Below are 24,477 nucleotides of genomic sequence, written 5' to 3'. Positions count from 1 at the left end.
GCGCCGGAGTCAGAACTGCGTCTCCCGACCCAGGCGCCGGTCGTTGAAGGAGAGCGAGCGAGCGAGCGATGCTTCCGTCGCCGTTTCCTGATTGGCTGCGCGTGGATCCCTCTTCGTTCTGATTGGCAGCGGGTAAGCTAGGTATGTAAATGAAGTGAAGGGGCCTGAGGAGAGAAGGGAAACCCGCGGTGGGGTCGTTTGGCAGGTTCGATCCCCGGGTCCGACCGGTGAGCGCAGGGGCTGCCCGGGATCGAGATGCGCGGGCTCCTAAGTGCCGCCCGGCCGGGCTGGGTGAATCACGCCGCAGCCCGGGAAGGGGGCGGAGGCGCCGGCTCTCTGGCTCCGGCTGCGTGACTCACCCGCCCCCGCCGCCGCCGCTTCGGGAGGAGCCGCCTCCACTGCCTGCCGGAAGCGAGCACGGGCCGAGAGGGCAAAACAGCCCTCCGGGGATCCCGGCCCGCACGGCCCCGGGGGGCAGGCAGGAGCGACAGCCAGGGCATGGGGCAGTGTCGAGGGTCCCGGGGTCCGAGGAGCCGGATCCCCGGGGAAAGCCGTCCTGGTGCCGCTAGGGGGCGCCGGGACCGGGGGGCGGAGTTCGGGTGGGGGCTGAATTCCTGCGGTTCTGGACTCCCTGGTCTTCAGGGAAGGAGGCGAGGACCCTTTTGAGTAGTGTGAGGGGTCACTCTTAAGGTCCTGTTGGGCAAGGGCCCGGGGACTGGATCCTGCAAGCTTCCAGACTCAAAAAAGCAAGTTGGGCATGGAGTCCAGAACTCCAGGAGCTCCTACCCCGGGGGAAGTGTGGGTCCTCAAAGTTCTCTCAGTGACCCCCGGTGCCCGTCAGGATTTCCCGGCAAGCTCTATCTACTCTGCCTCCCAGATAAATCCTGAATCAACCAACTTCCTTCCAAGTCCACTGCCAACCACCTTCTACCCCAAGCCACCATCATCACCCTCCCCAGAGTGCAGTAGCCTCTGAATGGAGCTCAGGACCACGCTCTTCCTCGGTCTCCCTTCCTTACCCCCTCACCTTCCTCGAAGCAGCAGAGGGGGATCTTCTGTAAACCTAATCATTTCACAACGCCACTCTATTCCCTGCTCAGAATCCTTCAATGACACTCACAGTGCAATCCAAACTCCTTGCCCCTGCTTGCTCTCCAAATCCCATCCCCTCCCGCGTCGCTCTGTTGCGCCGACCACACTGGTGTTTGGGGTTTGTTTTTTCGTTTTTGGTTTTTTTTTTTTTTTTTTTCAGTTCAAGCTCATCTAGCCTCCAGGTCTGTCTTTGCCTTTGTTGTTCTTCTCTCTTCCCTGAATGCTTCCCTGGTTCTTCTGTGGCTGACTCCTTCTCCTGCTTGAGGGCTCAGCTCAAATGTCACCTCCTCACAGGAGCCTTCCCTGACCACTCCCCAGAACCTCTTAGTATCTTCCTAGCACCATCTGTACATTTCCTGTATTTATTTGTCTGATGGGTAGTAGACACTCAATAAATGTTAAACTATGTGAAACAGCTGCTTTCATGGGTTAAAAAAAAGGTTGAATATTGGGCATTTCACCTGGTTTGCTGAAGAAATACATAATAGCTATTAAGAGGACTTGTTAATCAGAAGAGTTACAGTGTTATAAGTGCTTTTTTGTACATTATCCCACTGATTCCATAAAACAACTCTATGAAGTAGATGACTATTATCATTCGTATCTTAAAGTTTCCCTAAGGGGGCGCCTGGGTGGCTCAGTCGTTAAGCGTCTGCCTTCGGCTCAGGTCATGATCCCAGAGTCCTGGGATGGAGTCCCACATCGGGCTCCCTGCTCCACGGGAAGTCTGCTTCTCCCTCTCCCATTCCCCCTGCTGTCTTCCCTCTCTCGCGTTCTCTCTGTCAAATAAATAAAATAAAATATTAAAAAAAAAAGGGGGGGCGCCTGGGTGGCTCAGTTGGTTAAGCGACTGCCTTCGGCTCAGGTCATGATCCTGGAGTCCCGGGATCAAGTCCCATGTCGGGCTCCCTGCTCAGCAGGGAGTCTGCCTCTCTCTCTGACCCTCCCCCTTCTCATGCTCTCTATCTCATTCTCTCTCTCAAATAAATAAATAAAACCTATAAAAAAAAAAGTTTCCCTAAGAAAGCATAGGCTCAGGAAATTAAATGGTCTGCCCAAGATCCCACCAGACATCAGTTCTCAGAGCCAGGGTCTGAACTTCACGTTGACTTTCTATAACCGAATGACTCCTCCCTCCCTGCAGATGATGCTGAGCAAAGGTCTGAAGCGCAAGCGGGAGGAGGAGCAGGAGAAGGAAAGCCTGGCAGTGGATGCCTGGTGGCTGGATCCCAGCCTCCCAGCAGTGGCACAGGCCCCCCCGGCCGCAGCCTCCAGTTCCCTCTTTGACCTTTCGGTGCTCAAGCTCCACCACAGCCTGCGGCAGAGCGAGCCGGACCTGCGGCACCTGGTTCTGGTAGTGAACACGCTGCGGCGCATCCAGGCGTCCATGGCGCCCGAACCGACCCTGCCACCTGTGCCCAGCCCACCTGCGGCCCCTTGTGTGGCTGAGAGCCTGCTGGCCAGCTCCGACGCCGCCCTCTCGGCCTCCATGGCCAGCCTGCTGGAGGACCTCAGCCATATCGAGGGCCTGAGCCAGGCCCCCCAGCCCTTGGTGGATGAGGGGCCCCTAGGCCGCCCCACGGGGGGATCCCCCCCCAACCTGGGTGCCTTGGACCTGCTGGGCCCAGCCACTGGCTGTCTGCTGGACAATGAGCTTGAGGGCCTGTTTGAGGACATAGACACCTCTATGTATGACAGTGAACTTTGGGCACCAGCCTCCGAGGGCCTCAAACCTGGCCCTGAGGATGGGCCTGGCAAGGAGGAGGCTCTGGAGCTCGATGAGGCCGAACTGGACTACCTCCTGGACGTGTTGGTGGGCACACAGGCCCTGGAGCGGCCGCCGGGTCCGGGGCGCTGACTCCCACAGCGGGGATGATGGTCTGGTGTCCAAACTGAGCCTGGTGGCTGGACCAACTCTCCTTGGAAAGACACAGCTGGCTTCCCTAGAACAGAGAGAGGGGCTTTGGAGAGACAGAATCCAGTCCTGAGCCACTCCACCTCCGTCCTCTTGTCTAGGACTCATGAGGGGAATCTGGGATTGGCCCTGGGGATGGGAGGATAGGGCCTGGTGGCTGGAAGGTGATTAGGACCAGGCCCTGTGCTGGACTGAATCCCCAGGGGTTGGATCCTGGGAGACTCTTTCCCCTGATGTGGGAAGAGACCGCACCATTTTATGGAAATTAAAACCAGTCCTGGGAAATGTCAAGTCTGTGTGCTTTGTCTCTGGGCTAAGGCAAGGGTGACCTAATAACCTCCAACATTTAGTGAGCGGGGCCTGGGCACCTGGCACAGTGCTGAGCACTTAGGAAGTGTGTTAACTCTTCCCATCCCCCAAACAACATGGGTATGATTACTATCCCCACTTGACAGCCCAGAAACCTTGAGGAAGTGGGTTTCAGACTATGAACTTCACTGCTTTAAATTGGTCTGATAAGCAGACCAGTTAGCTCTGGTAACTGGCCCTCCAGAAAACCCCCAGAACGTACTCAGCCAGGTTTCCCTGGTGTGCCCAGTGTGTACATAATGGTGGTGGTGGTGGAGCCCCAGGTCGCTTGAAATCATGTCCTTGTGCCTGGAGTCTACCTGTGTATCTTGGGGCTGGGGATAGGGGGCAAAAGGGAGCTTTCAGAATGAGCCAGAAAGAAGAGCCCAAAGCTGGAGGCTGGATGGAGCCTCTCCAAAGAGCATGGAGAGCCAGCTCTCCAGGGGAAAGACAAGGAGACTCCAGCAAGTTAAAAAAAAAAAAAATCCACTCGGTCTCAAATCTGTCTTCGGGCAGGGGATAGGGCAACTTGGAGGGGGACTCTGAAAGAAAGCCACCGGGTTTAGTGGCTTGACCGCAAGGCAGGCGGTCCTGCTTTCCTTCTAGAAGAAGCCCAGGACCCTGGCGAGCCGGCGAGCCGGGGTCACCTGCCCGACTGCCTGTGTGATCGCGCTGGCCCGAGCGCCGGGTGTCTGCGCCGCCCCCGCGGTCCAGCCGCATTCCTGGCCGGGCTGGGAGGGGCCGCACACTCAGAGGCCTGGCACGGGACCCAGGCGGCGTCCTTCCTGGCGGCCGTGGGGGCAGGGCAGCGCCCCGGGTGCGGGCGGGGGGAGGGGCACGGTGAAAGCTGCGGGGGGCGGGGGCGGAGGCGGCGGGGGGGGAGGGGACAGGGAGGAGCAGAGGGCCGGACGGTGAACTGCGGGGCCAGCTGGGCCTCGAAGGGGGAAGACGCCGGCGAGAGGACACCAAAATCGTTGGGCCCCGGGGCCTCCCCTCCGGCCGGAAGCTCTAGGGAGGCTGAAACTGGGGTGGAACTGGGGGAGGCGGGCAGCTTCGGCGGCCCCTTGGGCCGGGAAGGGGCGGGCAGAGTGGAGCTTCCTGGAGGAGGAGAGGAAGTCTTGCCCATTTCTGGAAGTGGATGAGGCGGCCCAGGGAGGGGGAGTGGAAATGGCCCAAAGCGAGCTGGTGCGGTGGCTGAGGGTCTTCCGGGTGCCCGACTCCAACACCTGGGGACTCCAGCTCCTGGGCACTGGGACTCAGACTCAGTTTTGACCCGAACCCAGACCTTGGGAGTTTGGGTGTTGGGCTCAGCAATGCCCCCTGGTGCTCAGTCTGGGGGTCTGAGATGCCACTGCCTTAGGTTCCCTTGAGGTCTGTCGTGTGGTCAAGAAGGCCCCCCAGTGTAAGGTCAGCAATGCCCTCTGTTTACAACACTCTAGGAGCCTGTTTCTGACGTCTCTGGGGCCAAATTGGGGGATAATCTGTGATACATGCTGGTGCAGACAGGCTACCCATCTGTCAATGATGCTCCCATCTGCCCTTGTTCCTGCTTGGCCAGCGATGCCCCCTCTCCCCAGAGCCTCTGCAGACAGTTGTACAGGTTGTGCACTGCACATAAACTCCATATTTAAGGGGCTACCATGCATGTTTCAGGCACCATTCATTTACATATTTACTACAACAGTTTCCCAGCAGATGGAGGTCAAGCGCCTTGGGCAAGGGGCAGGCCTTTTGCATAAAAGCACCATATGGGCTAGATCAGCGCTAGTCCCTTCCCTCTGGCACCCTCACGTTTATGAGCAGCTCATGCCTGAGGACCCCCCCCCACCCTCCCCAAGTCTGAGCCCCAGATGATTGTGCAGGCTCCCTGGCTCTCGTGTGCTCCTCCGCCCTCAGGCTCAACCCCAAGAGGCCACACTACCTCAGCTAGCAGATTCCAGAGCCCACACCATTCCTAGCTGAGCCACCAGCCCTGGCACTGCTTTTTACAGAGCCTCTGTGTGCTCCCAGCAGGACACTCCCCAGGCGAGCTCCCCTCCAGGGGCATTCATGGGGACACCCCATGACTCACCCACCTCTCCCCCTGGACACCTGGGAGAGCTGTCCTTGCTGTCCTTCTCCTCCCTCCCTCCTTTCATTCAGCGAAGATTTATGAGTAACTACTGCGTGCCTGGCCCGATGTAAAAGGCGAACCTGACCACGTCTCTCCTCGGCTCCAAGCCCTCAGAATCTATCTCAGTCCTCTGAGATCTGAACTCTGCCCCTTCCAAGGCTCGCCTTCCAACACTGTCCCATTCACGCATTGAATGAACATTTACGGAGCGCCTACAATCCCAGTGCGGAAATCATTTTGGCAATGATTATTGACCCAATGAGCCTTTGAGCAGAGGTGGTGCTTCACCCGCCTTTGAACCTCTGCTTTGCCATTCTGTGTGACCCTAGGCAAGGCACTTCACTTCTCTGGGCCTCGGGGAGCTCATCTGTAAACTGGAACAGCAACAGTGTTCTAAGCAGAGGGAAGAGCATAAGCAAGAGCTAGGACAAGAGGGACTTTACAACGTTTTCAGGGATCTGGAAGCTCTGGGTTTGGCTGGAAAGAGGGAGGAGCAGTGAGGCAAGTGATGAGGCTGGAAGGGTCTGCGGGGGGCCAGCGCACAAGGGGCCCCGGGGGAGGGACATTACTGCTAAGGCACGAGGGAGTCACGAAGTGCAGGGATCCCTCTGGCTGCCACATGGATGAGGTGGGAGCCCTGAGGGGAGGCTGGGAAGGGACACCACGCCCGTGGCAGGGTGGTTGGGAGGACAGGGAGAGGCGCTTGGCAAGCCAAGAGGACAGGCTCTGGGATTGATGAGCCTCAATGGGGCAGGGGCCTAGGACGAGGCCCAGGGCTCTAACCTGGGGGAGGGGGGGAACAGCGGGGCTGCCCTGGGATGGTGACTAGGGGGACAAGCAGGCCTGGGGTTGGTGCTGAAGCCAGAGAGGAACACAGGGGGTGAGAGGGGCTCCAGGGGGATAACCAGGAGAAGGCATCCGGATTGCTGGGCCCGTGGGTCTGGAGCTTGGTAGGGAGGTTAGGAGGCAGGAGCAGGTAGAGAGGATGGGACGGAGGGAGGGAGATATTGGCTGCGCCGCTGGGGACCCGGCTGCCACTTGGCTCCAAGTGGGTGGGAGAGGGTGGTCCCTGAGGACAAGCTTCCACCTCTTTCCCCGGCCCCACAGGATGTCCTGTGTTTACTGAGGTGAACTTGGCCGGAACCAGAACACTGGTGCCACCCCTAAACTCAACTGCCCATGGCCACACCCCCTCGGGAGAGGGAAAGCCAGAGACACAGAGAGAGCGACAGAGAAAGGGAGAGGCAGACACACGGAGAGAGAGACAGAGACAAGGAATGAGGACAGAGACAAGGAGAGGAACACGGAACACAGTAGAGAGACACAGACACACAGACAGACACACACCCTTCGTGACAAAACAGCAAACTAGGAAAAGAAGCTTCCTTCACCCGCTGAAGGGCAACCACAAAATGCAGCTGACATAGCAAAAGGCTGAATGCTTGTTCCCAATCTCTGGGGCCTGCGTTCAAGGGTATCTGCGCTCTGAGAGGCAGAGAGAGACCGAAGAGTGCATACCAGCCTCCCTTGTCTGGCTGACCCCGAGCAGAGAGGATTTTCTTCCTGACTCTAGCCTGGCCTGTAGTCAGACTTTCCACCCTTGACTCTTTTTTTTTTTTTTTAAATATTTTATTTATTTGACAGAGAGAGACACAGCGAGAGAGGGAACACAAGCAGGGGGAGTGGGATAGGGAGAAGCAGGCTTCCCGCGGAGCAGGGAGCCCGATGCGGGGCTCGATCCCAGGACCCTGGGATCATGACGTGAGCCGAAGGCAGACGCTTAACGACTGAGCCACCCAGGCGCCCCTCCAGCCTCGACTCTTAAAACTCCACTGACTCTGGGGGCGCCTGGGTGGCTCAGTTGGTTAAGTGACTGCCTTCGGCTCAGGTCATGATCCCGGAGTCCCGGGATCGAGTCCCGCATCGGACTCCGTGCTGAGCAGGGAGTCTGCTTCTCCCTCTGATCCTCCCCCTTCTCATGCTCTCTCTCTCTGTCTCATTCTCTCTCAAAAAAAAAACACCAAAAAACAAAAAAAACAAACTCCACTGACTCTGTCCCTCCTGAAGGCACAAGGCACACAAGGCCCTTAGGACAAAGTCTCAGCCCCTCTTTGCAGGCGCTGCTGACCACGGGCCTCCCCTCAGTTTCCCCTCACTCCTTCACATTCACTGATTTCTCAAAGGGGTCACGGGCACAAACCATTCCCTGGCCTTGAAACCCACTCTCATTGATCCACCACCTGCCCTGCAGCCTTGCATGAATGCCTATGTATCCTTCAGGTGCCGGCTCAAATGTCACTTCCTCCAGGAAGCCCTCCCTGTCCTTTCTTTTTTTTCTTTTTTCTTTTTTTTTAAATGTTTTTGTTTTTTTTTTTTAAGATTTTATTTATTTATTTGACAGAGAAAGACACAGCGAGAGAGGGAACACAAACGGGGAGTGGGAGAGGGAGAAGCAGACTCCCCGCCGAGCAGGGAGCCCGATGCGGGACTCGATCCCGGGACTCCAGGATCATGACCTGAGCCGAAGGCAGTCGCTTAACCAACTGAGCCACCCAGGCACCCCTCCCTGTCCTTTCTGATGGTCCCAGAGTGCCAGGCCCCTCTTGTAGACCTAGATCTGTCCCTCATACTGCTTAACTCACTGTGAATTATGCACTCCTTTCACTGAGCACTTCTTGAATGTCTGCCCCCATACCCCACCCCCCAACTGTGAGCCTTGTGAGGCCACGGTCATGGTCACTGCCGTGACACAGCACAGGGGTGGATACAGAAGAGGTGTCTGCGAATAGCTGCTGAATAAATGTATAAATGAGGAGGAGATATGAGGAAATGGCATGTTTAGCCCTGCAGACCCAGCCATGAGCACGGACTCAGTTCTCAACTTCTAGAAATTTCACATGTGCTGAGCTCCCTCTGGATTCAGGTCCTCTGCATGGGCTTTTCCCTCTGCCCATAAAACTGTTCTCCGTCCTCTCTTGCCTGGTTCCTGTGGGTCACTCAAGTCTCAGTTCACATGTCTCCTCCTCCAGCAAGCCTTCCCTGACCTCCCTTGCTAGGCTGGAGCAGGCACCTTTCCTGGGCTCCCCCATCAAGGCCCTGACTTTTCTGCCTGCGACTCTCTCATCACAATCCTGGCCGTTCTGGGTCTATCTCCCTGTTGGACTGTGAACTCTGTGAAAGCAGGCCCAGGCTATCTAAGTCACACTGTGTCCTCGGCACCATCCAGCATAGGGTTGGACACCAGACCAGATGCTCACAGACTGCTGACATTGGATAAAGACCGTTCCCTTTCTCCCCTCTGGTACTTTGCCTGCATTTGTCCTTTTCCCTGGAAACCCCTTCCTACACTTTTTTTTTTACCTGGCTCCCTCCTTCTCAACCAACCAGTTTGACTTCAGATGTCGGGTCTTCCAGAAATCCTTCCCTGAGCCTGCCCCTGCCCCCGGTAAATTTAGGTCTGTTGGTGTTGCCGATGCCCAGCAAAGAGGCTGCCGCCCAGGGCTTGTGTTTGTTGAGTGAATAAACGAACACACGAATGGTTGAATGAATCAATGAGACAGAGAGAATGCACTGGGGTGAGAGTCTCCTCAGGCCCATCAGCCGCCCTGATCACTCTGTTCCTTCCACCCTTCCCAGGAGAAGGATTCTGGTGGAGTCCTGGCCACACCCCAACCCTTGGCGGCTGCCAGGCCTGGAAAGCATTTCCCAGAGCTCAGCACATTCCTGCCTTCCCTGGCGGCTGAGAGTGGGCAGGGGGCATTTTGGAGAGAAGGGGGGAGGCCCCTAGCATTCTGGGATCCTGCCAACCTGCTCCTGGTCCCCTACGCCCTCGGGAGTAGGCCCCAAACTCTCGGTGTGGGGTGGGGTACAGGCCCACCGAGGGGCCAGGGGGCTGGTGTGAGGAGCGAGTTTGACAACTGAGGTGAAGGCCTGATGGCCGTGTCTAGCTGGACAATGGGAAAGAAGCTGCTGACGTGCGCTTTGGGGGTAATCCCGGGTTTCATCCCAGCCCTGGCCCCAGGCCGGGGCTCAGAGAGCCGGGAGCATCGGAACCAGCGGGCCGGGTGGGCGCCAGGGGCATGTGGGGGTACTTGTGCTCTCTGTGCCGCCCCCCGGGGTCTGGTGAGTCAGGGCAGGCTGGGGTTGGGGGCCAGGGGATCAGGGTGAGGCCTGGTGGTCTTGCTTTGGGAGTTGGGCAGGTCTGGGTTCAAAGCCTGTTGCTACCAATGACTTGCGGTGGGTGACCTTGGGTGTCACCATCTCTGAGCCTCCTTGTGTGTTATATGAAGAGGACAGAAGAGAGTTGCAGGGTCTCCAGGGCCCAGCAGAAGTGGGGTTGGACCCCAGCTCCACCACTTCCTGGTCGTGTAGCTAAATACCGGGTGTAATGTGCTCACCTTGCACCCTGGATTCTGGGAGCAGAGCTTAGGGTGCCCAGCACAGTACTTAGCACATGATAGGTGTCCCGCCAACAGGGAAACTCCATTAAACAGAGAAGTGGGGTTCCTCTGTGCCCAGTCTCACTCAGACCCAAAGCCCTCCTCCCCATGACCAGTGTAGCCAGCCCCCTAATTTCTGTGAATAATGCAAAACACTTATAAGTGGCACTCACTTGATGCCAGGCTTTTAGCCTCTTTTAACTCATCTCATCTTTCTGACAACCCCAGGAAGTGGGCACGTTTATTATCCCTGTTTTAGAGATGAAGAAAATGAGGCTTAGAAAGATGCTGTCATTCATCCAGCAGGTGACTGGGCTGGGATTTGAATCCAAAATGACCGAAAAGAGGCAGCGGAAGGAGTTTATTTTAGGGGCCCCAGGAGCCAGCGGGGCCCGTGCCTGGGTCTGGAAGCCAGGAAATAATGCTAGTCGGGTGCTTAGCCTCCAAGTGGTGGCAGCAATGTGCAGGTCCCTGGACCGAGGCTCCCGGTGGAGGTCTCAGCCCAGGCAAGGGCAGCGGCTGTCCCTTCCGTCTTATGGCTCCCCACCCCCTTTGCCGGTGGATGTAGCTGGGAGAGGGGGATGTTTGTTTCCCCACCACCCACTCCCTGGTGATGTCATGCCTCGGCAGCCAATGGCTGGGGGTCTCCCCCCCTCCTCCCCCTCCCCATTCCTTTTCCCCCCCAAGCCTGGGGCTGGGGCTGAGCAGATGACCGGGAGCTCTCGAGGTGTCTGGAGGCCTAGTGGTAAGAGATCAGCCGGTCTTACCTGATCCTTGGCCAGGCTGAGAAACCGTGGGAATGAGACCCAGGGTCCTGGGAGGCGCTGGGAGGTGCTGGGAGGATCCCTGGGGGCTCAGGAGGCAGTGTGGTATAGGAGTTAAAGGCACAGACTTCGGAGCCAGACCCTGGGTTCAAATCCCAAGGTTCCCCTCTTTCTGGTTATGCAGTCTTGGGCAGGATACTGCACCCTTTGTCCCTCTGCTTTCCCATCTGTGAAATGGGCTGATGGGGGCCACCTCACAGGGCTGGTGCGAGAGTAGATGAGTTGCTGCTTCCGAAGAGCTGGGGCAGGATGCCTAGGCTGGGGCAAGCTTTTTGGTGCTTGGGATAGGGATCTGGGGAGGCAGGACTGAGCTTGGTGGTAGGAGGCCAGTGCCTGAGCTGGATTTTGTCCCTCACCCAGAGCTCCCCTTGGGTAAGAGAGAAAGTGGGGCCACCGGTGAGCAAAAGCTGGATATGAGACACTTTGAGATGCAGAGCCCCCCCTCCAATCGCTGTCACTTGAGACTATCATGCATTACTTGAGTGCTTACTATATACTGGGACTATTCTAAGCACCTGCTGTTATTTTGTGAATCCTCAAAGCCACTCATCGCTGGCTCCGATGTCCCTGAGAGGTGAAATACCTCGCCCAGGTGTTCAAACCTGAGAGGTGCTGGAGAAGGGACGGACTGAGGCCGCTGGGAGGCCACTGCCGGAGTGCCTCCCCCTAGACAGGTCTAGGTGCCCAGACGAGTTGGGTCCACTCCTCATTCCCACTGCTGAGGGCACCCGATCGCTGGCAGTTGCGGAAGCTGAAGCTCTAGACGGGGAGAGATCCTAAATGGGATTGGCACCAGCCATGGGGAGAAGAGGGTGCCAACTGGAGGATTCTTCCAGCAGGCCCAGCTCAGCTGAAGGGCCCAGGGCCCAAATGACAGGCCCTCACCCCAACCTGCTCTGAAGGGCATTAGTGGCATCTTAAATGGGAATCTCAGGCGAACCTTCCTCAGGGAGGTATTGTGAGGATGTAATGAGACAAGGTAGGCCAGGATCTTTGCACATAGGAAGTGCTCAAGAAATGGGGACTCGGAAAATTCTGGAAGCTGAGGAATGTACCAGGGCAGTGCCACAAGAACCACTCAAGAATGGCTGTTGGCATCTGGAGGGTCCTGCCTGGCCTTCAGTCACCAGGGGAACCCCTTTAGAAGATCTTCCTCTAACACAGCCAGGGACCCCCAGGAACTTTCCCCCACTTCCCCCCTCCAACCCACCCCACCTAGTGGGATGGGCAGAGCTGGGAACAGAGAGTGCCCAGGCTGTAGGGGGGGGCTTCCTTCCGAAGCCACCCCCACCCCACCCCAGGAGCTGGGTATGTGGTTCAGGAAGGGCACAGATGGGCTAAATATAACCTGGGCTGGGCGGCTGCCCTGGGCAGGGATGAGGGAGGAGGGCACTGTCTCTTGCTCCCGCCCTGGCTAAGCTTCCTGTGCCAGCCTCTGGGTGTGACCCTCGCCGCCCTGGCCTGAAACAGGGAGCTGGCAGACCAGGAGAGCCTCCCCTCCATCTCCACTACCCCTACAAGTACCAGGTCTCCCACCTCCAGCTCAGGATGCTGCGTGGTGTCAGTGACTCAGTTTTTTGGATCTGGGTTCAAGTGCCGACTCTGTCACTGTGATAGCTTAACCCTCATTTATTCATCATAAAATGGGGTACTGAGGCCACATCTATAAAGTGCCTGTCCAGCCCAGGGATGCCTGTTTGGGGCATCCCCAATCCCCACCTCCCTTCCCAGCCCATCCCCTGCCCTGGGGATCCCGCAGTGCTCAGAGCCATGAATGCAAGTTCAGGTCCAGAGTTGGGATCAAGGGCAGGGGCTTGGCTGGGTGACCCCAGACAGGTCACTTCCCCTCTCTGAGCCTCAGTTTCCAAACCTAAAACAGCCACCACATTCAGGGCGATTCAGAGACCCATGGGGGCCGGCACTGGGGCCAGTTTGGAGGAAATGCCACAGATGTGGGAGCCCACCTGACCTGGAGCAGCTGAGGGCTCAGAGGGGAGGCTGGCGAAAGCCACAGAAACCAGGACTCCTAGGAGGGCCAGAGAGGAGCCCCCTGCTACTGTGGGGTCCCTGGCAGTGGAGTGGGTACAGCTGGACCATTGAGGGTCCCTGTGTCCTCTATCCTGGCCAGTGGTGGGCTATGAAGGGCCATTGTGCTGCTGGGGGTGGGTGGGCAGGGGCGGAATGTGACTGGGCACAGCAGATGGGCCATTGTTTGAGGGAATGTGCCGCGTGAGGTCTGACCTTTCCCTGTAGAGTGGGGGTTGGCGGGTTGGCATGCCAGGTGGGGGCAGGGAGGACAAGGCCAGAGTCGGCTGGGGGTGGGGGGCTGGAGAGACGGTATCCATTCCCTTTTCCCCAGAAGGGCCTGTTGGGGAGGCTGCCTGGGAATCCCAGTTCTGCCTCCTTCTCACTGGGCTGTGTGACTTTATGCGAGGTTCTTGGCCTCTCTGAGGGGCTATGGGTTTTCTGCAGAGAGGAGGCGGAGCACAGGACTGACGAATAACCACTCAGTAACCATTAGTTACCATCTTCCGTAGAAGAGTCTGGAACTCTCAGATGAGTTCAAGTCCTGGCTCAGCCCCTCGTGACCATTTGTGGCTGCCCTTCTCCCAGCCTCAGGTGTCTTCTCTATAATGGGCTCGGTAACTTCTCTATTATGGGCTCGATAACTGTATTGACCTCACAAGAGTGTTCTGAGGTTTATGGGCAATGAATGACCCCTGTGGGACATTTGTCACAAGATCAGGACCACAGGAAGTTCTTAGTAATAATAATAGGGCTTCTGAAGCCCCTCCATGTACCCAGCATTTTGTATTTACTCACTTATTTGACGCGGTAGGTGCTTTCCTTCTCCCCATTTAACAGATGAGGAAGCTGAGGCCCAGAGAGGTGAGGTGATTGGCCCACAGGGAGGACATGGGAGTGGTTAGGATTGTTTTATAGTGAATTTGGCTCTCTCCGTCGACCCAGGTGGTTGGCGCAGGGCCTCTGCTGTCAGGCAGTCCTAGGAGTCAGCTCTGGCTTTACTTTACTGTTTGTTGTCCAATAAAGGTCTTCTTGGCCTCAATTTGCCCCGCTGCACTATGGGGATAGGAAACTGACAGAGCGCAGGAAGGGTCAGGCCCTCAGGAAGCAGTGGATGGGGTTAGCTGATGGTAATGCTCACGTTCTTCTTAGAGCCCCGGACCCAGGAGGCCCAAGGAGCTGGAGGTGACCCTGAGGTGAGCATTGGCCGGGGCCACGTGCCCCTCCCCGCCCCTCCTGCCCCTCCCTGGCCTGCTTGGAACCTCATGCCCTGGTCTCTTCTTGGCAGGCAGCAAGACCCCAGAGGAAGGGCGTGAGCCCCGCAGACGGCTGTGCGGTACCCCAGGCTGGGCTCCTGTTAGGAGGGGGTGCCCGTGCCCAGGCAGCGGTGAGAGGACAGGGGTGGAGGGCCCTTCTCCCCTTCTGATACCCATCTTGGCCTCTCCCCTCCACGCCCGGCCTCCTCCTCGCATCCTCTCCTGGCCTCAAGCCTCCCTCCCGGTCCCCCACAGGCTCACAGACAGCGGCTCCATGCAGAACTGAAGCTGGTTCTGCAGCAGAAGGGAGAGAGGACGCAGGAGCCTGGGGCCCGGGTGACTCCCAGCAGCGCCATGGAGGCCAGGAGCCGGAGCGCTGAGGTGAGCAGCCCACATGCTCTGCAAGGGGAACTTGGGGAGGTCCAGGTGGGGGACACAGACTGAGGCAGCAAGAAGACACTTCCTGGTTTCTCCGTGCCTCAGTCTCCCCATCTGTGAAATAGAAATAGCAACAGCGCTTATTTTATAGGTCACCGGGAGGAAAAGAATTTTAACATAGGGAACGTGCTTAGCACAGTGCCTGGTACAGACTAAGAGTCAAAGCGGCAAATTCACTGGGGGCATAGTGGAGTTATATTAATAACAAGCTAAAGAAAATCAGGCAGAAACCTTTCATTGGAAGAGGTAGGATGGTATGGGGGTTAAATACCTGAGCTTTGAGCCCATGGGCTTAAATGCCAACCCTACCACTTCAACTGCACAGCTCCAAACAGGGGACCTGACCTCTCAAACCCTGTTTTCCCATTGGTGAAATGGGACAAGGGTCACTGGTACGGAGCTAGAGGACCCACACAGACTGCTTCCTACCGGATGCTAGGCACAGAGCGGGTCCACTTTTCCGGGAGCCAAGCGGAGGCTGAGGGGTGGCAGGCAGGGGGTAAAGTGCAAGGAGGTCACTGCCTCCAGGTAGGCCTATGGGCTCTGAGGTCACAGACTGGGGGTTTAGGCCCAGCTGCTTAACTCTGCTGTGTGGCGTTAGGCAAATCACTCTGCTTCTCTTTGCCTTTGCATCTTCCTTTGTGTCTGTCCAAGCTGTGGGGAGGATGAAATGAGATGCTGTACATAAAATCCTTAGCCCAGGGTCTCAGGGTGGTGGTGATGGTCCTGCTGTTTCCTGCTGCCCCTACCACAACTGTTCTCACCTCTTCTCACCATGCTCCTCCCAGCCCTCTAGTCCCAGGGCCACTGCGGGCCTAGACCTGCTTCCCTAACCCTCTCCAAGACCTGGCTCAACTCCAGTCTATGTCAGCCCTGATGCCCTGCCCATTACAGCATCCTCTCGGATCCCTGTTGCTTCAGGTCTCAGCTCACAGGCACTCCTTCCGGTACACCCATGTCCCCCAACTTTACAGTAGGGAAATGGGCCCAGAGAGGGCAAAGTTCTCCCCCCAGAGACACACAGCAGATTGCGTTCCTAGACGGTTGTGGAACTGAGGTCTCTCACGGCCTTTTCTAAGCCCCGGATGTGAATCCCGGAGGGCGCTGCTGGGCCAGGGCAGCACCATTTACAGTAAATACCAGGAATGCCACGTCTGCTGGTCCACCACTCGTTACCCACGCACCCCCCTTCGCTGGATTCCCTCTCCCAAAGGCGTTGTGCAGGTCTTGGGTTCACAGAGTCCACAATAGGGCACAGTCTCACACACGTTCAAGCCTCCAAAGAGCCCCGTCTCACCCTCACCCCTCCATCCTGCACCACTTAAAGGTCCAGCCCCTTCCTCGGAATCCCATCCTCACTCCACCCCTTGTTCGGCTGTTTATTAAGGCCGTTTCCCATACCTCAAACCCACCCTTAGAATACGTGTCCCTGGCTTACCTCCACGTATTACTCTCTAGCCACACCCCTCTCAGATTTTTGGCCCCTCCTCCGTGGCCTGAGCTCTATACGCGAGAGCGGTCGGATCCCACGCCACACCCCTAGCCCCGCCCCTCACTCACGACTCCGGTTCCCTCTGGCCTCGCTACCCCGCCCCTCCTCTACAACCCCGCCCCTCGCCCCGCCCCTTCGACGGCGGCCCCGGGGCTCCTGCCGGCCCAAGAGTGGACGGAACCGTTGAGCCGGGCAGCGGGTGCGAGAGAGCAGGCGGCCCTCGCGCTTCTTTAAAGGGAAGATGCCGGAGTGGGTGGGCCCGCACGGCCGGCCTGAGCCGCGCTCGGGGGGGGGCGTGTAACTGGAGGACCCGTTTAAGAGCCGCTTTTAAGCGCGATGCCGGGCTCTGGGCGAGGTCCGGCCCTAGCGCCCCATGGCGGCCTCTCGCTGCCCTCCGCAGGAGCTGAGGCGGGCGGAGTTGGTGGAGATCATCGTGGAGACCGAGGCGCAGACCGGGGTCAGCGGCATCAACGTAGCAGGCGGCGGCAAGGAGGGAATCTTTGTCCGTGAGCTTCGAGAGGATTCGCCCGCGGCCAGGAGCCTCAGCCTGCAGGAAGGTGGGCGGGGCGGAAGCACGGGGCGGGGCCTTTCCGAGGCGGCAGGGTTAGGAACCGCCCCCGTCCCGGGCGTGGCCAGCCCCCAGGAGGCGGGGAGAATGGCTTGGGGCGGGGCTTTGTGTGTCGGCCTTGCAGTGGCTCAGTGCGGGCTCTGGAGGTTCATTGTGTCGGTTTGACTCCCAGATCTGCAGTTTACTAGCTTGTGATCTTCTGTGCCTTGGTTTATTCATCTCGAAAATGGGAATAATCTTAGTACGCACCTCGCAGGGTTATTACGTGGATTAAATGAGTCAGTATTTGAAAACACTTGGCGCATAGCTAAGTGACACGCAGTAAGCACTATTTAAGCACTAGTTATTATTTTTGTTGTTGGGGCTGGAGAAAAGAGGTGGAGTTAACTTGGAGGGGGTATGGAGGGGAGCTTTAGGAAGTAAGGGATATTTTAGGTGACATGGATGAGGCCGATGTGCTTTATTCATGCAACAACTATTTACTAAGTGCCTTCTATTTTCAGATATTATTCTAGGTGTTTGGGCTACTGCAGTGAACAAAACAGACAACACTCTCTGCACTTATGGAGCTTACCTTCTAGTAGAAAGAGAGAGATTTGAGCAAAATATGTAAAATACATAGTAAATTAGAAGGCATTGTGTGCTATGCGTGCCTGTAGGACAGTTGTATTTTTAAATATGGTGAGCCAGGAAGGGAGGAAAGGCCTAGTGGAGGGCAGGGAGTGAGCTATAGGGCCATCTGGAAGAGCATTCCATGCAGAGAGAACAGCCAGTGCAAATGCCCCAAGGTTGGGGTGTGCCTAACTTGATGAAGAGCAAGGGAGCCAGTGTGGATGCAGTAGAGTTAGAGAGGAAGAGAGGAAGAGATGAGGCCCGAGGGGTAAGGAAAGGGCAGTTTTCAGAGGGCTTTATAGGCCATGGTGAGGATTTTGACTTTTAATCTGGGAGGGTTGTGAGTGAGTGGAGGGGGCACATGAATTGGCTGTGTTGGACAGCATGCTGTATTAGCAGTACACTGAACTGAAAGGGCCAGGGTGGGGAGCAGGGAGGCTACTCCGGGGGTCCCTGGCTGGCTCAGTCAGTAGAGCATGAGACTCTTGACCTCGGGGTCGTGAGTTTGAGCCCCATGTTCGGTGTAGAGATTGGGGTTTTATTATTATTATTATTATTTTAAAAATTTATTTGAGAGAGAGTGAGAACTAGCAGGGGTGGGGGGAGGAGGGGAGGAAGAGGGAGAAGCAGACACCCCACTGAGCAGGGAGCCCAACTCAGGGCTTGATGCCAGGACCCTGGGATCATGACCTGAGCCAAAGGCAGATGCTTAACCAACTGAGCCACCCAGGTGTCCCGAGATCACTTTAAATAAATAAATAAATATATATATTTTATATATATACACATTATATATAATGTGTATATATATATACACACACATAGAGGCTACTCTGATTATCCAGGTAAGAGGTGGTGATGCTCAGGACCAAAACAGTGTTAATGGACATGAAGAGAAAGGTTTGGATACTGGATATATTTTGAAGGAGGGGTCTTCAGGACTGGATATGGGGAGCGATGAAAAGAGAAGGGTCAAGGATGTGTCCAGGGATTCTTGACCTGAGGATGGAGTTGTTGGTTCCACAAATGGGCAACGCTGGGGCTGGAGCTTGTTTGGAGTAAGACCAGGAGTACAGTTTGGATCTGTCAAGTGAGGGGTATCTGTTGGAGGCCAAGGTGAAGGTGTGGAGGGCTAAATGGATATATGAGTCTAGAATGGCTGGGAGAGTGCTAGGCTGGAGAGATACACTTGGGAGTTGTCAGCCCATTTATGGTCTTTTTTTATTATTATTATTATGTTATGTTAGTCACCATACAATACATCATTAGTTTTTGATGTAGTGATCCACGATTCATTGTTTTTGTATGACACCCAGTGCTCCATGCAGTACGTGCCCTCCTTAATACCCATCACCGGGCTAACCCATCCCTCCACACACACCCCCAATTTATGGTCTTTAAACCGTAATCTGGATGAGCTTCCTTAGAGGGTGAGTGTAGCATGGAGATGAGAAGGGGTCCAAGGCCTGAACTCTGGGACAGTGTGTCATTAAGAGATCCAGGAGATGGGGAGGCTGAGAAGAAACCTCCAGGAGGTTCTAGAGGTTGTGTGGCATCCTGGAAGCCAAGCCAGACAAGTGGATGAAGGAGAGAGAGTGACGTTAGGTCAAAGGCTATGAGGTCCCCTCAGGTGAAGTCTGGGACTTGATCATTGGACTTAGCTACACAGAGGTATGGGACCTTGAGAGAAGCCATTCAAGGTTCTGGAAAGGGGTGTCAGAAGTGTGATTGGAGAAGTGGAGGTAAGGCAGCTAGACAACTCAATGCATTTGCCGTTAAGGTGAACAGAAAAATGGATCAGGAGCTCTAGGAGTGAGGTCAAGACAGCTTTTCCTATGGGACAAATAAGGGTACGTGTATGCTGATGGGAATAACATAGGAGAGGGACAAATTGGTGATGTGGGGAGAGAGGGGAGAACTGCTACAGGATGTCCCCTGAGAAGGCAGTGGAAAGGCTGACCTGAGGTAGAAGTGGGCACGGTTCATTCTTAGGAATAGGTGAAGAGTAGAGTAAATAGCCACAGGAGCAGGGGGGTGAGTAATGGCATGGGAGTTTCTGGAAGTTCTGATTCTGTCCTCTCAGTAAAGGAAACAAAATCAGTGTCTAAAATGTGAGAATGGTGGGTGCCTGAGTGGCTCAGTCGGTAAGTGTCTGCCTTGGGCTCAGGTCATGATCCCAAGGTCTTGGGATTGAGCCTGAGTCGGGCTCCCTGCGAATAAAATCTTTAAAAATAAAATAAAATAAAATGTGAGAATGGGGAAGGGAAGTGGAAAGGCAATGGGCGTGGCTTGAATGGGTGTGGCTTTGCTCAGCCGGGGCGGGGCTAAGGCCATGGGGTGGGGCTTCACCCTAGGGTATCTGGACCTCAAACTGGGAGGAACTTTGCTTCTCAAGTCTGTGCTGGGGGTGGGGGCAGGGGAATAGGAGGGGCCTTAGTTTGGGGCGGGGCCTCTCTGAGCTCGCTCCAGGGAAGTGGGTGGAACCAGGCCTGGGTGGAGCCAGGAGATGCCCACGCCCTGCCCACCTCCGCCTTGCCTGCAGGAGACCAGCTGCTCAGCGCCCGTGTGTTCTTCGAGAACTTCAAGTACGAGGACGCGCTACGCCTGCTGCAATGTGCCGAGCCTTACAAGGTCTCCTTCTGCCTGAAGCGCACTGTGCCCACTGGGGACCTGGCGCTGCGGCCTGGCACCGTGGCTGGCTACGAGATCAAGGGCCCACGGGCCAAGGTGGCCAAGCTGGTACGCGTGCTTAGCCCGGCCCCGGCTCTGGACTGCCCCAGCGATCCAGTCTCTCCGCCGTGAGCCCTACTCCTCCACACCGTGGGCCAGCCTTGCCCTCTGTCTTGTCACTAACCCATCGCTAATCCCACCCTCTACCTCCTATTCTCCACCCCTAAACTCCTTCCTGGGGAGGGGGACCCACCCATCTCAGACCAGGGCCTTTACCCACTTTGGAGAGGCATCAGCTCTAGGCTTGCCAGTGGTCCTGAACCAGGGGACTCCAAACCAGGAAGGCCAGGTTCAAGCCTGAGTGCTGCTCACTTAACTGCTGAGCGACCCTGGGCAAGTTTCTTTCCCTTTCTGGGCCTCAGTTTCCCCATCTCTAGAATGAAGGTATTGGGGGAAATCCTGGATGAGGACCTAGAAGTCTTGGGTCCTAGTTCCTACACTCCTGTTGACTCATTATCAGATTCTAAATGAATGTCTTTGCCCTACAGGGGCAGTCATCTTGAAATGACAGGAAGGAAGTGGGGCTGGTGTTTTGGGGGACAAGATGCTTCATCCAACACATCCCCAGCCTGGCACAATGCCAGATGGGTTCCCCCTGTCTTCCCCGAGCCTCCCACTGTCCCACCGCCTCCCGCATCTCTCCTCTCTCCCCAGAACATCCAGAGTCTGTCCCCTGTGAAGAAGAAGAAGATGGTGGTGCCTGGGGCCCTGGGGGCCCCTGCAGACCTGGCCCCTGTTGACGTCGAATTCTCCTTTCCCAAGTTCTCCCGTCTGCGTCGGGGCCTCAAAGCCGAGGCTGCCAAGGGTCCCGTCCCAGCTGCCCCAACCCGCCGGCGCCTCCAGCTGCCTCGGCTGCGCGTCCGAGAAGTGGCGGAAGAGGCCCAGGCGGCCCGGCAGGCCGTTGCTGTTCCTTCCCCAAGGAAAGCCAAAGTGGAGGCCGAGGTGGCAGCAGGAGCCCGTTTCACAGCCCCCCAGGTGGAGCTGGTTGGGCCCCGGCTGCCAGGTGCCGAGGTGGGTGTCCCCCAGGTCTCCGCCCCCAAGGGGCTGGGAGAGGTGGCCCTCCACCTGCCAACCCGTGGACTAGGAGCCCCCGCTGCACCTGCTGTGGAGCCCGCGGCCCTAGGGATCCAGGTCCCCCAAGTGGAGCTGCCCACCTTGCCCTCGCTACCCACTCTGCCCACACTTCCCTGCCTGGAGACCCGGGAAGGGGCTGCGGCAGTGACGGTGCCCACCCTGGATGTGGTGGCACCTGTCGTAGGGGTGGACCTGGCCTTGCCGGGTGTGGGGGTGGAGGCCCGAGGAGAGGCACCTGAGGTGGCCCTGAAGATGCCCCGCCTCAGTTTCCCCCGCTTTGGGGCTCGAGCAAAGGAAGTCGCTGAGGCCAAGGTGGCCAAGGGCAGCCCTGAGGCCAGGGTGAAGGGGCCTAGACTTCGGATGCCCACCTTCGGGCTTTCGCTCCTGGAACCCCGGTCGGCTGTCGCCGAAGTTGCTGTTGAGAGCAAGCTAAAGCTGCCCACCATCAAGATGCCCTTTGGCCTTGGGGTCTCGGCCCCTGAGGTCAGGATGCCCAAGGGGCCTGAGGTGAAGCTCCCGAAGGCTCCTGAGGTGAAGCTCCCGAAGGCTCCTGAGGTGAAGCTCCCGAAGGTGCCGGAGGCAGCCCTTCCGGACGTGCAACTCCCAGAGGTGGGACTCCCCAAAGTGTCAGAGATGAAGCTCCCGAAGGTGCCAGAGATGGCCGTGCCGGAGGTGCGGCTCCCCGAAGTGCAGCTGCCGAAAGTCCCCGAGATGAAGCTCCCAAAGGTGCCCGAGATGGCCGTGCCTGACGTGCAGCTCCCCGATGTGCAGCTCCCCAAAGTCCCCGAGATGAAGCTCCCCGAGGTGAAGCTCCCGAAAGTGCCCGAGATGGCCGTGCCCGACGTGCATCTCCCCGAAGTGCAGCTCCCCAAAGTCCCCGAGATGAAGCTCCTGAAGATGCCCGAGATGGCCGTGCCCGATGTGCGGCTCCCCGAGGTGCAGCTGCCGAAGGTCTCGGAGATGAAGCTCCCCAAGGTGCCCGAGATGGCCGTGCCCGACGTCCACCTCCCCGAGGTGCAGCTGCCGAAGGTCTCAGAGATGAAAGTCCCTGACATGAAGCTCCCCGAGATGAAACTGCCGGAGATAAAACTCCCCAAGGTGCCCGAGATGGCCATGCCCGACGTCCACCTCCCAGAGGTGCAGCTGCCGAAGGTGTCGGAGATGCGGCTGCCGGAAATGCAGGTGCCCAAGGTCCCAGAGGTGCATCTCCCGAAGGCGCCCGAGGTGAAGCTGCCCAAGGCTCCAGAGGTGCAGCTAAAAGCAGAGCGGGCAGAGGGGATGGAATTTGGCTTCAAGATGCCCAAGATGACCATGCCTAAGCTAGGGAGGGCAGAGTCCCCATCGCGAGGCAAGCCAGGTGAGGCAGGGGCTGAGGTCTCTGGGAAGCTGGTGACACTTCCCTGTCTGCAGCCGGAGGTGGGTCCCGAGGCTCGTGTGGGTGTCCCCTCTCTCACACTGCCCTCCGTGGAGCTAGACCTGCCACAGGCCCTCAGCCTGGAGGGGCAGGTCCCAGCAGCCGAAGTGGGCAAGGTGGAGTGGGCAGAGGACCGTGGGGCGGCCGCAGGGGTCGGGGAAGCGGCCTTCCGGATGCCCTCTGTTGAGATCGTCACTCCGCAGCTGCCCATGGTGGAAGTCGAGGAAGGGCGGCTAGAGGTGATGGAGATGAAAGTCAAGCCCTCCTCCAAGTTCTCCCTGCCCAAGTTTGGACTCTCGGGGCCCAAAGTGGCCAAGGCAGAGGCTGAGGGGGCCGGGCGAGTCACCAAGCTGAAGGTGTCCAAGTTCGCCATCTCACTGCCCAAGGCCCGAGCGGGGACTGAAGCTGAGTCCAAAGGGGCAGGGGAGGCAGGCCTGCTGCCCGCCCTCGATCTGTCCATCCCACAGCTCAGCCTGGATGCCCATCTGCCCACAGGCAAGGTGGAGGTGGCGGGGGCTGATGTCAAGGTCAAGGGGCCCAGGTTTGGCCTGCCCAAGTTTGGGGTCAGAGGCCGGGACGCTGAGGCGGGAGAACTAGCGCCAGGGGTGGCCGAGCTGGAGGGCAAGGGCTGGGGTTGGGATGGGAAGGTGAAGATCCCCAAGCTGAAGATGCCCTCCTTTGGGCTGGCTCGAGGGAAGGAAGCTGAAATCCAGGGTGGGCGTGTCAGCCCGGGAGAAAAGCCAGAGTCCGTGGCTGGGCAGCTTAAGATCCCTGAGGTGGAGCTGGTCACGCTGGGGGCCCAGGAGGAAGGGAGGGCTGAGGGGGCGGTGGCTGTCAGTGGGGTACAGCTATCAGGCCCGCAAGTGTCCGTGACCAGGCCGGCAGGCACTGAGGGCCAGGAGGGGGCGCTGAGGATGCCCCAGGGCATTTCCCTGCCCCAGGTAGAGCTGCCTGGCTTCGGGGAGGCCGGCCTGGGCACCACCGCTGGGCAGCAGGTCAAGGGTGCAGCCCTGTCAGCGGAGGGCACAGCAGGCTACAGGGTCCAGGTGCCTCAGGTGACCTTGTCTCTGCCTGGAGCCCAGGTGGCAGGTGGCGAGCTGTTGGTAGGTGAGGGCGTCTTCAAGATGCCCGCTGTGTCAGTGCCCCAGCTTGAGCTGGACGTGGGGCTGGGCCGAGAGGCGCAGGTGGGGGAGGCAGCCACAGGCGAGGGTGGCTTGCGGCTGAAGATGCCCACGCTGGGGGCCAGAGCTGAGGCCAGGGAAGGGGGGCCCGGAGACCAGTCCCCGGGGGCTGAGCGCACCTTCCACCTCTCACTGCCCGACGTGGAGCTCTCGCCACCCGCCGTGGGCAGCCATGCTGAGTACCAGGTGGCCGAGGGCGATGGGGAGGCCGGACACAAGCTCAAGATGCGGCTGCCCCGGTTTGGCCTGGTTCGGGCCAAGGAGGGCGTTGAGGAGGGTGAGAAGACCAAGAGCCCCAAACTCAGGCTGCCCCGAGTGGGCTTCAGCCAGAGCGAGGCGGTCACTGGGGAAGGCTCCCCCAGCCCTGAGGAGGAGGAGGGCGGCGGGGACGGGGCCTCTGGGCGCCGAGGCAGAGTCCGGGTCCACTTGCCCCGCGTAGGCCTGGCCACCCCTTCCAAGGCCTCTCGGGGCCAGGAGGGCGAGGCAGCCCCCAAGTCTCCTGGTGGGGAGAAGTCGCCCAAGTTCCGCTTCCCCCGGGTGTCCCTAAGCCCCAAGGCCCGGAGTGGGAGCGGGGACCAGGAAGAGGGTGGATTCCGGGTCCGGCTGCCCAGCGTGGGGTTTTCGGAGACAGGGGCTCCGGGCCCTGCCAGGATGGAGGGGGCTCAGGCTGCAGTTGTCTGAAGCCCCAGGGCAGAGGGAGAGTCCCCTCCCATCTTCCCATCCCCGCCTCCTCTTTGTTTTGTGTGTGAGATAACTAGCACTAACCCTCAGAGGGCTGGGAGGTGGGTGACAGACAGGGACGGGGCCAGGGAGGCCTCATGTCCGGCTCCCTGGCAGGAGTACCTGTATCTTGGCCAAGCCATGTGAATAAAATAATCCAGAGGTAGCCTTGTGTTGGGTTTCGTTGGGGGGGGGGGGGCGGTACAGGGGAGGGTGGAGAGGGTGCAGGGAAAGAA

General features: G+C 58.0%; 2 protein-coding genes across 4 annotated transcripts; both read left to right on the top strand.

Annotated features, from left to right (window-relative positions):
- SERTAD1 (SERTA domain containing 1) lies at positions 1-3,298 on the top strand. 2 transcript variants are annotated; one of them, XM_045891547.3, is made up of 2 exons: positions 1-141; positions 2,237-3,298. In XM_045891547.3, exon 2 carries the CDS (start codon positions 2,237-2,239, stop codon positions 2,948-2,950), a length of 714 nt encoding a protein of 237 aa, XP_045747503.1. In that variant the 5' UTR covers positions 1-141; the 3' UTR covers positions 2,951-3,298. The 2 variants fall into 2 exon arrangements, with proteins under 2 accessions (XP_045747503.1, XP_045747504.1); XM_045891548.3 differs by having other exon boundaries at positions 10-132.
- Positions 9-24,404, top strand: PRX (periaxin). Of its 2 annotated transcripts, XM_045891546.3 has the most exons (6): positions 13,875-13,952; positions 14,045-14,143; positions 14,268-14,393; positions 16,343-16,499; positions 19,665-19,861; positions 20,507-24,404. In XM_045891546.3, the coding sequence occupies exons 1-6, from the start codon at positions 13,884-13,886 to the stop codon at positions 24,200-24,202; spliced, it is 4,344 nt and encodes a 1,447-aa protein (XP_045747502.2). In that variant the 5' UTR covers positions 13,875-13,883; the 3' UTR covers positions 24,203-24,404. The 2 variants fall into 2 exon arrangements, with proteins under 2 accessions (XP_064437652.1, XP_045747502.2); XM_064581582.1 differs by lacking the exons at positions 13,875-13,952; positions 14,045-14,143; positions 14,268-14,393; positions 16,343-16,499; positions 19,665-19,861 and adding an exon at positions 9-141.
- Positions 24,405-24,477: the final 73 nt, after the last annotated feature.

Source organism: Mirounga angustirostris, unplaced genomic scaffold, assembly GCF_029215605.1.
Source record: "Mirounga angustirostris isolate CCGP_5_RB_7025 unplaced genomic scaffold, mMirAng1.0.hap1 SCAF_16, whole genome shotgun sequence".
NCBI classification, from domain to species: Eukaryota; Metazoa; Chordata; class Mammalia; order Carnivora; family Phocidae; genus Mirounga; species Mirounga angustirostris.
The sequence above is the reverse complement of the archived record's forward strand: the minus strand, read 5'-3'. Positions and strand labels throughout refer to the sequence as shown.

Coding starts and splice junctions, on each gene's coding strand:
- PRX (XM_045891546.3), top strand. CDS start 13,884: ATGGTAATGCTCACGTTCTTCTTAGAGCCCCGGACCCAGGAGGCCCAA. Junction 13,953..14,044: donor GAGCTGGAGGTGACCCTGAG/GTGAGCATTGGC, acceptor TCTTCTTGGCAG/GCAGCAAGACCCCAGAGGAA. Junction 14,144..14,267: donor GTGCCCGTGCCCAGGCAGCG/GTGAGAGGACAG, acceptor GGTCCCCCACAG/GCTCACAGACAGCGGCTCCA.
- SERTAD1 (XM_045891547.3), top strand. CDS start 2,237: ATGATGCTGAGCAAAGGTCTGAAGCGCAAGCGGGAGGAGGAGCAGGAG.